This window comes from Nannospalax galili, unplaced genomic scaffold, assembly GCF_000622305.1.
Source record: "Nannospalax galili isolate Female #2095 unplaced genomic scaffold, S.galili_v1.0 scaffold77, whole genome shotgun sequence".
NCBI classification, from domain to species: domain Eukaryota; kingdom Metazoa; phylum Chordata; class Mammalia; order Rodentia; family Spalacidae; genus Nannospalax; species Nannospalax galili.
The window spans coordinates 768,821-780,961 of record NW_008341457.1 but is presented as its reverse complement, the minus strand read 5'-3'; the positions used below and the strand labels follow the sequence as shown (position 1 = coordinate 780,961).

The window sequence follows — 12,141 nt, the reverse complement described above, 5'->3', positions numbered from 1 at the left end:
GGGGAGCGGGGGGGCTACAAGTAGAAACTCCGGCTAGGGGGCGGGGCTAAGGGGATAGCTAGGCCTGAGGGACTGGGCACTGGGTCTTGGTGGGGTCAGGGCCACTCTGGGGCGGGACTGGCGATGAGGCCACGCTGAGGGTGGGACCTGAGTGACAGGTCAGGTCACTAAATTGGGTGGAACTTTGCTGGGGACAAGACTTGTAACAGAGTAACAGGAGTCCTGTCACTAGATGGGGCCGGCCACACTGGAGAGTACTGAGATAAGGGACCAGGGCCTGAGGGTTACGGGATTGGGTCGGTGGGTGCGGTGGTACGAGGCTTTGGGTGGGACATAGAGCAGGGCTGTGGGAGCGTGGTCCAAACAGGTGGAAACTCAGAGGTTCAGACCTTCAGAGTCATGCTGGGGCGGGGCCTGGAGCTTGAGTGTAGGTCAGTGAAGCTTAACGGGGCGGGATCACCATTAGGGAGCGGCCTTAAGCATTGGGGACGGGGCCTGGGCCATTGGCGGTTGTACAGGGCAGTGGAGTGTTGGCATTGTGTGGCATGCTGACGGAGGGACCTGTAATATTGGGTGTTGGGCAGTGCAGTATCCGAGTGGGGTTCATACTGGGGGAGGCACATGCAACCCTGGGCTGGTGACTGGGCTGTAAATTCCCAGTGCACTGGATCTGCAGTGGTTGTTCTTAGAGCCAGTGTAGTAACCGGTTGAATGGAGCATGATTAAGTTTAGGGCGGTACAGAGAATTGGGGGCCAGGACAGGGCAGGGGAGTGCTCCAGTGGCGCAAATCACCTTGTGGGTCGTAGGTAGAAGAGGGGGCATGGTGTGCAGATTTGTGGGCTGGGCCTGGAATCTGAGAGGGAGATGGGGGTCACTTAGAAATAGGCCCTGTTGGGGCCAGGCTCTGCTGAGGATGGAGATGGGGCCATTAGGAGGTGAGTCCAGGGTGGTAAGTGGAGGCACAGGGTGTTAAGGGCGAAACAGAATGGGATGAGGGAATGCCTGCCATTGGGGGTACACTAGGGTCTTGAGGGGGCTGGAGTTGAACCCAGAGACCCAGACACTGAATACTGGGCTGGGGTAGCACTAGGGACTTGGAAGGGCCTGGGGCCAGCTCAGGGCTAGCTTCTGAGGTGAAGCTGGGAAATCCAGCTTGCCCTGACTCTACCCCTCTGTTCCTCAGTATTCCTGCCCTGGAATTTCTTAGGCTTGACTTAAAACCTCTTTGCAGGCTATCCATGGGTTCCGGGAGACAGAGAAGTCCTGCTGGTCAGACATAAGCTGGGCCATCCTGCAGCGGGTCCAGGCAGCGGCCTTTACCCCTGATCAGACTCTGTTGTCCCCGGTCCATGTGTTAGACCTTGAGCCTCGGGGATACATCAAGCCCCACGTTGACAGCATCAAGGTGGGCAGAAAGCACTGGCCTCAGAGCTCCCAGTCAGGGTGTGGGTGGGCAGGATGCTGGACCCCAGCCTGAGCCCCTCAGAGCTCCCAATTGGGGTGAAGGTGGGCAGGATGCTGGACCCCACCCTGAGCCCCCCTGTACTTCTAGTTCTGTGGGTCCACCATTGCTGGCCTGTCCTTGCTGTCCCCCAGTGTCATGAAGCTGGTGCACACCCAAGACCCTGCACAGTGGCTGGAGCTGCTGCTGGAGCCTGGCTCCCTCTACATCCTAAGGTACAGCAAAGCCAAGAAGCCCCAAAAGCCCGATGCCTGCCGTGGGCCTAATCCCTTCTCTGTTTTTGCTCTCATAGTAGAGAGCCCCCTTAGGCAGGAAGGGGAGAAGGGACAGGGCTGCCCTCCACACACCACCGGCCTGTCCCTTCTTGCAGGGGTCCAGCACGCTATGATTTTTCCCACGAGATCCTTCGAGATGAAGAATCATTTTTTGGGGAGCACCAGGTCCCCCGGGGCCGACGTATCTCAGTGATCTGCCGTTCCATCCCTGAGGGGATGGGGCTAGGGAGGCGGGGACATCCACCCCCAGCCTGAGAACCCTGGGACCATTCCCTGGACAATGAACTTGAGAATAAAACTGGAGAAGGGATGACACAGGCATCATCAAATGGCTGTCTGCTGTGGCTGTAACCTGCCAGGGAGACTCAGAGTGACACCTGCCCACACAGCATGGTGGCTACCATCAAGGCCAAGAGAATATGTTTTTATTGTGTTCATTGTTGATGCCCCAGTCCCAGGCTCCCCTCTCTCATCACTGTATGAGGTTCCCAATAAATGTCACCAAGCCTTTCAAGGCCCATGCTGCCCACGCTCATGATTCTGGGGCATCGGGCTGACTCCTGTCTCAGCCACCACAGCCACAGGCAGCAGCTGAGAGCTGGGGCAGCCGTTGCCAGTGGTGGCGATCATCAAGGAAGGCCACGTCAGTGTAGCGAGTGGGTCGGCAGCAAACCTGGCCGTGGGCTCGACCCTGGCCTTGCAGCCAGGCCAGCGCCAGGCCATGCTGTGTGCGGGCCCCGCGATGACAGCTGCCAGCACAGTAGCGGAAGAGGACCTTTTCTTCTGAGGTGTAGCCCAGGCCCAGCTCAGCCACCCTCAGGGTCAGACTCCACAGCTGGCACGGGCCCGCTGGGGCTCGGCGCAGGCGGACATGGGGATGGTAGGAACCTGCAGCGTGGTGGAGACAGGACAGTGAGGCAGAGCAGGGTCTTGGAGAGGAGTCTGGAAGTCACAGAAGTCCCCCAGGATTCTTACCCTGATGTGGCCTCCAGGTCCTTCCTGCCTCCGCCGTCTGCTCCAAAAACTCCTTTTCAACCACCAGAGCCCCCGGAGGGTCAAGGCCCTCACCCAGGCTTTGCCACAGCGCGGGCAACAACAGAACGCAGAGCAGGAGTCTCCTGGCCTCCATTGCAACAAGCAGGTCCTGGAACTGTGGAGAGCCTGGTCCCCTGAATTTATCCCCTCCCTGTCCTGGGGATTAACCTGACCGCCAAGGGAAAGCACTGGGGTCCTGCCAGCTTGTCCCCATGTTCTGACTGCTAACTAAGAGTTAAGGGCTCACCTACCCAGACATTCCATTTCCAACACCCTGGACATCCCTTGATTTATGAGTGCCACACCATCAGGCAGAACCAAGCCTGGAGCCTGCACTAACCAGTATCCCACCTGCTGGCTGGTGGGAGAAGTTGGGGGCTTTGTGGGTCCTGCACTAGGAGCCCTTCCACATAGAAGCAAGTGTAGGGCTCAGAAACCCCCCATATGGGCTAGGTGGGCTGGATGGGGACCAGGATGAACATATGGCAGGTGGGTGACTCAGTGGGCACCTATCCACTACAGCCTCAGCAGGAAGATTAACACATCACGACCCTGTCTCCGGGCCTGGCTGAGCCACCATCCAAACAGGAAGAGGGAGAGGCAGGGATAGTGGAGGGCTGGGGCTGTGGGGCCCAGGGACTCCTGAATCTGGAAGAGGCCAACATGACTACAGCACAGGCTGGAGGCAAGAAAGGGTTGCAGGATGCACAGGTCCTGGTGGCTTCGGAACCCAGGGGTGTAGAGGAAGTAGGGGAAGTGACTGTCATCAACACTGCAGGGTAAAGATGGACCAAGGACTTTAGAGAAAGAGAGAGAGATTGCAGGTGGTGCATGCCCAGTAGCCCAGCACTTGGGAAGCTGAGGCAGGACTGCTGCAAGTCTGAGGCTAACTCAGGAACTGGTGAGGTGGCTCAGTGGGTCAAAGTGTGGCATATCTGATGACCTGAGTTTGATCCCCTAAATCCATATGGAATTAACTGACCTTCAAAAGTTGTCCTCTGACCGGGCGTAGTAGTACACACCTTTAAGTCCCAGCAGAGGCAGGAGGCTGGCTAGGGCTATATGAAGACTGTCTCAAAAAGAAAAAAAAAGTCCTCTGATTTCCCACATGACATGGCATGTGCAGGCCCACACACAATAGTAAAACTTTTTGAAGCAGTCTCCCTGTAGCCCCAGCTGACCTATAACTTGTTATGTAGACCAGGTGAGCTTTGATTTCAGGCATCCCTGCCTCCTGAGTGCTGGAATTAAAGGTGTGCACCCCTATAGCCAGCTATTTTTTTTTTTGGTCTTTTTGACACAGGGTCTCCCTGTAGCCCCAGCTGTCCTGGAACTCACTATGTAGACCAGGCCGGCTTTGAACTCACTGAGATGCGCCTGTCTCTGCCTCCCAAGTGCTAGGATCAAAGGCATGCGCCACCACGCCCAGTGCCAGCTATATTTCTTTAAACTACAAGTAAGGGGCTGAGGCCCAGCGGGTGGAAGGCTCACCTACCACACACAGAGCCCTGGCTTCCATCTCCAGTATCACATAAAAAACAGGGGTAGTGCACCCCCATTCCAGACTGGAGAGGTGGAGACAGAAGGATCAGGAATTCCAAGGTCATCCTTAGCTACATAGTGAATTCATGGCTAGCCTGGGATACAATAGACCCTGTCTCAAAAAACAAAAGCCAGGCATGGTGTTGCATGCCTTTAATCCTAGTACTCGGGAGGCAGAGGTTGAGGCTGGTCTGGTCTACATAGGGAGTTGCAGCTCATTTGGAGCTATATAGTGAAATTAAAAACAGACCCAACAAACCCAAACGTGAATTTCAAAACCTAAATCACTTGTTCATCATTCAGAATTAAGTTTGAACCAGTTCATCACTCAGAATTAAGTTTGAACCAGGTCACCCTGTACACAAAGCCCCAGCCCCTAACCCCAAAACCACACTGCCTGCCCTGGGGTGGCGCTGTAGACTGAGGTCCAAAGAGGCCAGAAGGCTGTGAGGGGGTTTGGTGAGCTGGGACATTCCTGGAATTAGCCTGCCATCTCTGGCATTCCTGATCGGCAGCCAGGGGCAGAACTGGGTGGGTTTTCTTCAGCAGTAAGGTCCTGCTGCAGACAGCCGGAAGCCCACATCCCCCAGGCAGCAGGTTACAACCAGGTTCCAAGGTGCTGTCTACAGCCAAATACCAATTTTGGCATGCTCCCATCCAAGAATTTAAAGCACTCTCCCTGAGCACCGCCTGCTTGGCCTGGCTAAAATAAATGTACTGCTTGGTCTGTCCTGAGATTTGGGGGGGGGGGGCAGGGGTGGAACGCAGGAATGTCACTAGGAAACAGAAAATAGGGTCCAGGTGCCAACCTCAGGGAAAGAGGGATGGATTCCTGTGGCCATGAGGGACAGTGCCCCAAATAAGCCCAGGCTAGGTCCAGAGACACACCTGCTACCTCAGCCCTGGGAAGCTCAGGCCCAGGACAACCTGTGCTACACAAGACCCTTTGTCAAAGACAAAGTAAAAACTGGGCACACAGCCAGGTGTGGTGATGCACGCCTTTAATCCCAGCACTTGGGAGGCAGAGTGTCTATAGACACATCTTTGTGAGTTCAAGGCCAGCCTGGTCTACAGAATTTTAGACTAGCTGGGGCTACACGGAGACCCTGTCTCAAAAAACCTGGGTACCTTTGATTCCAGCACTTGGGAGGCAAAAGCAGGCAGATCTCTATAAGATCAAGGCTAACCCAGTCTACACAGCAAGTTCCAGGCCAGCTGGGGCTACATAGTAAGCGCTTGTATGGGGGGGGGGGGCATGTTAGAGTACATACCTGTCATCCCAGGTCAGCCTCAGCTCTTTTATGTGTTAATGTGTATTGCCTGCATGTATGTAAGTACATCGGTGTCATGCAGTGTCCATGGAGTACAGAAGAGGGTGTCGGATCCCCTGGAACTGGAGTTACAGATAGTTGTCAGCTGCCATGTGGGTGCTGGGATTTAAAACTGGGTATTCTACAAGAACAGTGTTCTTAAACTCTGAGCCATCTCTCCAGTCTCCATGAGCTCTTATTTTTAAAACACCCAAAAAAAGCTGGGCATGGCAGCACAAGCCTTTAGTCCCAGCACTAGGAAGACAAAGGCAGACAGATCTCAGTGAGACTGAGGTCAGCCTGGTATACAGAGTGACCATCGTTCCAGGCCAGCTGGGGCCACAAACCAAAAAAAAGCAGGGGGGGGGGGACGACGACACACCAAAACCCCAATAAAACAATAAAAACAAGTAAAAAAGAGCCGAGGGTATAGCTCTTTGGAAGAATGAGCAAGTTTGAATGCCTAAACCCCATCACTGTACTACAAAAAAGAAAAAAAGCCCAATGCTAAGCCCACACTTGCTGGGCTGCTGGTAGAAACTAAGAGTTTCCAAATGGCATCCCATGTACATAGAGCCCTTGCCTAGAATCCCCCAGTGAGGGGCTGGGGGTGATTGAGTGACACAGCTCCCGCCTACCATGCGTAGGTCCCAGCAGGTAAATTTAAACAGGTCAAGGCTTCACAGAGAACCAGCCCTGACTGTAGACAGAGCTGGGCTGGGCAGGCAGGGTAGGGCTGCCTCCTAAGGAGAATGGAGTTTTGTGCCCTGGTGAGGGGACCCTAGCGTGTGCACTGGCCGTGAAGGATTTGCAGTGTGGGCAGAGCTCTTTATTGATGTCACTCCTTGAGGGAGAAATGCATCTTGTCACCAATCATTTTGCGCTCTGGGTTGAGGCGCTTTAGGATCTGCGCCAGCACGTTCACTGTCTGCTCACTGCTCAACCCTGTCTTCTTGGTCTGGAATTTTTTGAGCAGGTCCTTTGTGGTCATGGGCTTGCGTGTCAGGTAGCGTCGCACCGCATCCTCAGTTACCTGCACATCACTGAGTGAGGGAGAGAGGAGGTATGAAGGAGGGGTCACACAGATCCTCATTGTGGCCAGGCCCTGTGGTTCCCGCTTCCTGTCCCCTGACCTACCCACTGCTGGGAGTGGACTTTCCGGATGGTGGCTGTGGAGTGGACTTCCCTGACAGGTTCTGGGGGGCTGTGTCCATCCGTAGGCGCTTGGCTGCTGGGGTGTCATTTGTCCGCTTCCCTAGGTGACAGAGCAAAGGCAGGTCCAGGAGGGGCCAAGATTGGGGATACCAGGAGTATGGGGAACCATGGGCTGCTTGGGTCCTGCACTCCCAGGACCAGGCCAGCCACTCACCTTGCTCCAGCTTGCTGGCTGCAGCCCGCAGGGTGGAAGATGTGCTGCCGCCCTCTGCGCTGGGGGTTCCGGGGCGGCTGTTACCCTTTGAGCTCCCCCCAGATGGCTTCCTCTCTCTCTTGGGTGGTGTCTTCTTCTTCTATAGATGTGGGATTGGAGTGTGAGTGCACGCTGGGTCCTGATCATCCATGTCCCTGAGCCCAGGGCTGTGCCTTACCGCCATGAAGAGAGCGGAGGACGTCTCACTGTCGTCAATGTCACTCTCCTCAGAGCTGTCAGATTCATCGCTGCTGTCTGTAGTGGCCAGAGGGGCTGTCACAATCACAGTGGCCAAGACCCCTGAACCCAACACCCTAGCATATTGGGTAGACTCCAGCAAGGGGGCACACCTGCCCACTGTCCCTCTCCCGGGGCCTTTAACGCCAAGCTCACCTTTCTTGCGCTTCTTCTCCTGTGGGGTGGGAGCCTTCCTCTCCTCCTCCTCCTCCTTGTCCTCCTCCGGCGGCTTCTCCTCCTCGCTCTCCTCACTGCTCTCGCTCTGCTCGTCCACCCCTGGGACACAGGTGTGAGCAACAGAGATCTTGACCAGACACCCCACACCACCCAAGCTGGTGCCCAACCTACCCTTTGGGCCGTCCTCCTGCTGCGGCACCTTCGGTCTGCCCTCTGTCTCATCCGGAGAGCTGCTGCAGAGCACAGGACAAGCAGTGACCACAGTTGTCCACACAGCGACAGGCCTCCCTCACCCATTTCCCGCCTGCCTCACCTTGAGCCATCCGACATGTAGTCTACTTCCTGGCCCTCAAAGTCCCCATCATCACTGTCCTCAAAGGCCTCGTCATCTGACCCCTTCTTCTTCTTCTTGCGGCCTGCCTTGGTCAGCGGGGTCTTCTTCTTGGTCTTCAGAGCTCTGTTGCCTGTGGACAGGGAACAGAGGGGCTCAGGCATTGTGGCCATCACATCCATTTGTAGCTCCAGCTGTCCTGGAACTCACTAGGTAGACCAGGCTGGCCTCGAATTCACAGAAATCCTCCTGCCTCTCCTTCCCAAGTGCTGGGATTAAAGGTATGCACCACCATACCCAGCTCTCTGTTCTCATTTGTGCTCACATACAAGGCTGTCACTCTACTCCTAAGCCACGCCCCCAGCCCCTCACTGGGGGATTCTAAGCAGGGCTCTACTACTGAGCCACACAACTTTTTTTCACATAGGGCCCATGTAGCCAAGGCTGGCTTTGACCTCCTGGTCTTCCTATCTTGGCCTCCTGAATGCTGTGCTCACACACACAGCATGATACCCAGTGTCTTTCATGTACTATGATGTCCTAACTTCTTGGTGACCTCTGGTGATGACAGGGGCTGCACCTAGATTGAGCCAATTCTTAGTGGAGGTAGGAACTAGCCTGGACACTCACCCTTCATAGGTACATGATTCAGCCCAGAAACCTCATTCCAGTCCCTGTCATCCACTCACTAAAAAAATCTACCCATAGTCACCTAGGCCGTGAGGTGTGGCTTGCCACAGCACAGTGGCCTTGGCTATCCAAACTGTCCAATCGCAGCACACCCCACAAGGGAGGTATGGTGACTATGGCCCTTTTTCCCCAGTTCCCCACGAGCTGCCATGATCACCCCCAGTGGCATCACCCATCCTGCGTCCCTGTGCGCCCGCCTCACCGTCCTCTCCACTGGCATCACTAACATCTGAGGACATCTCCAGGTCGTCCTCCAGGTCGTGGATGCGCAGCTCACTGCTTTTCTTGCGGCTGCGCTTCTCCTTCTTGTCGTCCTCATCCTCATCCTGGTCCTGGTCCTTGAGCCGCCGCTGCTGCATGATGCTAAAGTGGTTCAAGACCTTGTTCCTCCTGTGGGGGACGGGGGTTAAGGGGAGAGACAGGGGCACTTAGGGGTGATAGGTGAGGGGGCCACTGAGGTAGGGAACAGGGGTAAGAGAGCTGCTGTTCTGGCAGGGGAGAGGGGATGAGGGGGCTGCTCAAAGAGGGGAAGGGGGAAACAGCCACTAAGGCAGGGGACAGTGACCAGGTCACTTTGCTGGGCTTGCCCCTACACCTGCAAAAGGAAAAATGTGGCTGGCCCCAGGACAACCTACACAGAGGATGCAGCTGGGTGGGATGCAGTCCTAGGGGAGCCTGATGCTGGAGGATTTGTGTAAGATCAAGATTAGCCTGGGCTACATAGCATGTTTCTGGCTAGCCTAGGCCACCAAAATTAAAGAGGAATGCTGGGTGTGGTGGCACTCACCTTTTATCCCAGCGCTTGGAGGCAGAGGCAGGCAGATCTCTGTGAGATCAAGACCAGCATGGTCTACATAGAGAGCGCCAGGCCAGCTGAGGCTACAGGGAGACCCTGTCTCAAAAAAAAAAAAAAAAAACAGGCAGTGGAGGGAGGTGGGGAGAGGGAAGCAGATAGTAGATCTAAATACCATCAAATTACATTGTTTAAAAAAAATCACAAAAAATGCAATAAAAAGCTGTAAAAAATTGTAAAACTTCTAAGAATTCTTTAAAATATCTAATAACTAAATAACTAAATAAATAAGGATGTCCCTGGGTCATGAGAAACCAGAATGGACACTCAGCTCCTCCAGGCTCAGGGCTGGCTTCAGGCAAATCCAGTCATCACTTTTGTCAGTTAATAATTTTTTTGTTTAGAGACAGGGTCTCCATGTATCCCTGGATGGCCTGGAACTCGCTATATAAGGCCAGCCTCAAACTCACAGAGATCTGCATGTCATTGCTTCCTAATTCCCGAGTACGGGTGTTAAAGGTGTGCACCACCACACCACATATTCTGTGTGGTTTTTTGGTCTTTTTGAGACAGGGGCTCCCATAGCCCCTGGTCTTGAACTATGTAGACCACACCGGCCTTGAACTCACAGAGATCTGCCTATCTCTGCCTCCTGAGTGCTGGGATTAAAGGCATGCACCACCATGCCCAGCCTATATTTGTTTTTTGAGACCTGGTCTCATATAACCAAGGTTGACCTCAAACGCCCTGTGTATTAGAGGCTGACCTTGAACTCCCACTCTTCCAGCCTCCACCCCCTGAATGCTGAAATGGCAGGTTTGTGCCACCGTGCCCCATAATTAATTGATTTTATTCATGTACTCAGAGCAGACTGGCCTCCATCTCAGAGATCCGCCTGCCTCTGCCTCCAGAGTGCTGGGATTAAAGGCGTACACCACCACACCCGACTCCAACCATTTTAAATATACTAAATGGTGGAACAAAGGGGAAGGTGCTTTTGAGCTTCCAGGGGCCCTGGCCTCTTGAGAACACCCTATCTGTCCACAGTTCTTTGGGGAATCAGAGTGACCCCCCAGTCCTTGATGACACACAGGTCCCGACCTTAGTGGTACCAAGAGACCCTGCACTATCTTTCTCTGCTCCCGCCTCCCTGACATGTCCCGTGACCCTTTCCCTCTACCTGCCACCCCCACCTTCAGGGTTCGAACTGGGGGGCCTCAGGCAGGTGAGACAGGTCTGCTCAGGTGAGCACTGAGCTCTGAGCGCAGGCCAGGTCTTCACCTGGGGAGTCTACAGTGACACCCCATTTCCCCATCTTGACCCTGCAGGCTCACCTCTCCCACTCCTCCTCTGCCTCCTCTGCTGTGAGTGTGCGGTGCCGGGCCAAAGGTGTGAAGTTGTACCAGTTGTCCACAGGAAAGGCCTCAAAGGCCCCGTCAGGACATTGTGTGAAGATGTAGTAGGCCGTGTTCTCAGTCACCCCACCCTTCTTGATGCCCTTGAACCTGTGGAAAGGCTCCGTCAAATCCCATTCTGCCTCTGCCCCACAGCCAGCCTCTGTCTAGCACCCATATAGGGTCTCTCAGCAATGCTTGGGACTGGGTGGCCATGGGGAGGCAGTCATGGTTGGCTTCTTTTGTCAACTTGACACACCTGGGAAGAGGGAACCTTAGTTGGGGAATTTCCTCTATGGGACTGGCCTCTGGACTTGCTCATGAGGCATTTTCTTTCATCTATGTGTGTAAGTGCACCCAAGCCTGCAGTGCCCATGGAGGCCAGAAGAGGGTGTCAGATCCCCTGGAACAGGAGTTATAGACAGTTGTTAGCTACCATATGGGTGCTGGTAAATCAAACCCAGGTCCTTTATGAGACCAGCCAGTGCTCTTAACTGCTGGGTCAATTCTCCAGCCTGTGAGGCATTCTCTTGATTGCTCAGTGATGTGGGAGAGGGTCCAGCCCACTGTGGCTTGTGCCACCCCTGGGCAGGGGGTTCTGGGTCGTATAGGAAAGCAGGCTGAGCTGAGCACAGGCCAGAGTAGCAAGTGGTAAGCGGCCTTCCTCTGTGGTCTCTGCTTCAGCTCCTGCCTCCAGGTTCCTGCCTGACTCCCCTCAAAGATGGGTTGTTACTTGAAGGGTTAGAAGCAATAACCCGCCCCCCCAAGGTGGTTTTGGCCAGTGATTTATCACAGCAATAGAAAGCAGACTAGGACTCTGGTCTCTGTTTTCACAGCCAGAGAACAGAGATGCTGGGAGCCCAAAAAAACCAGGTCGAGGAGGGGGACAGCTAAATCAAGGCTACCATTTCCTTTTCCCAAGACCACCTCAGCACTGCTGCCAGACTCTAGACTCTCTTCCATGGTGTATCCCTCCCTAGTCTATAACCTGCCATGGCTCCCATGGGCCCAAGGACCACAGCCCTGGGCAGCACAGCCATCGCCTGTCACTTCTATACACAACTGTGCCTAGAGTAAGCATCACCAAGCTCATCTGGCATCCTTCCTCTGCCCATGGCTGCCCTCACCATGGGGTCCTCCCAAGTGTCATAGCCCTACCCTCAAGGCCACACACATGGACTGCCTGCCCCACAGACTCAGAGCCAGGCCAACCTCACCCAGTTGGCTCATCTCCAAAATTAAAATTTGACATAGGCTGGGGCTAGAGACCTGGCTCAGTGGTTAAGAGCACTGGCTACTCTTGAGAGGACCCAGGTTCGGTTCCCAACACCCTCATGGCAGGTCACCACAATCAACTTCAGTTCCAGGGGCTCCAATGCCCTCTTCTGGACTCTGTGGGCATTGCATGCATGTGGTACATTTACATACATGCAGGCAAAACACATTTGTATGCATTAAAAAAATTATAAAAAGCAGCACTAGGGTT

General features: G+C 54.5%; 3 protein-coding genes across 7 annotated transcripts in view; 1 reads left to right on the top strand and 2 right to left on the bottom strand.

Moving 5' to 3' along the window:
* Nucleotides 1–2,256, top strand: part of Alkbh7 (alkB homolog 7) — a 2,712-nt gene extending 456 nt beyond the window's left edge. The window contains exons 2-4 of one of the 2 annotated variants that reach the window (XM_008836913.3): nt 1,233–1,406; nt 1,554–1,678; nt 1,834–2,256. In XM_008836913.3, coding sequence (XP_008835135.1) covers nt 1,233–1,406; nt 1,554–1,678; nt 1,834–1,993 — 459 coding nt within the window. In that variant the 3' untranslated portion in view covers nt 1,994–2,256. The remainder of the gene's footprint in view (nt 1–1,232; nt 1,407–1,553; nt 1,679–1,833) is intronic. The other variant, XM_029565297.1, reaches the window with a different exon arrangement.
* Pspn (persephin) lies at nt 1,902–4,006 on the bottom strand. The gene is made up of 2 exons (XM_008836912.3): nt 2,714–4,006; nt 1,902–2,626 (listed from the first exon to the last, which is right to left on the bottom strand). The coding sequence occupies exons 1-2, from the start codon at nt 2,865–2,867 to the stop codon at nt 2,304–2,306; spliced, it is 477 nt and encodes a 158-aa protein (XP_008835134.1). The 5' UTR covers nt 2,868–4,006; the 3' UTR covers nt 1,902–2,303.
* A 2,426-nt stretch (nt 4,007–6,432) lies between these two features.
* The window catches only part of Gtf2f1 (general transcription factor IIF subunit 1), a 12,221-nt gene continuing 6,512 nt past the window's right edge, over nt 6,433–12,141 (bottom strand). For 2 of the 4 annotated variants that reach the window (XM_008836909.3, XM_008836911.3), the window contains 9 exons: nt 10,596–10,766; nt 8,671–8,858; nt 7,761–7,911; nt 7,619–7,680; nt 7,427–7,546; nt 7,212–7,288; nt 6,995–7,133; nt 6,763–6,880; nt 6,433–6,668 (listed from right to left, as the gene is read on the bottom strand). In XM_008836909.3, the coding sequence (XP_008835131.1) occupies nt 6,464–6,668; nt 6,763–6,880; nt 6,995–7,133; nt 7,212–7,288; nt 7,427–7,546; nt 7,619–7,680; nt 7,761–7,911; nt 8,671–8,858; nt 10,596–10,766 (1,231 nt within the window). In that variant the 3' untranslated portion in view covers nt 6,433–6,463. The remainder of the gene's footprint in view (nt 6,669–6,762; nt 6,881–6,994; nt 7,134–7,211; nt 7,289–7,426; nt 7,547–7,618; nt 7,681–7,760; nt 7,912–8,670; nt 8,859–10,595; nt 10,767–12,141) is intronic. The other 2 variants (XM_008836910.3, XM_029565296.1) reach the window with 2 other exon arrangements.

Coding starts and splice junctions, on each gene's coding strand:
- Pspn (XM_008836912.3), bottom strand. CDS start 2,867: ATGGAGGCCAGGAGACTCCTGCTCTGCGTTCTGTTGTTGCCCGCGCTG. Junction 2,627..2,713: donor GACCTGGAGGCCACATCAGG/GTAAGAATCCTG, acceptor ACCACGCTGCAG/GTTCCTACCATCCCCATGTC.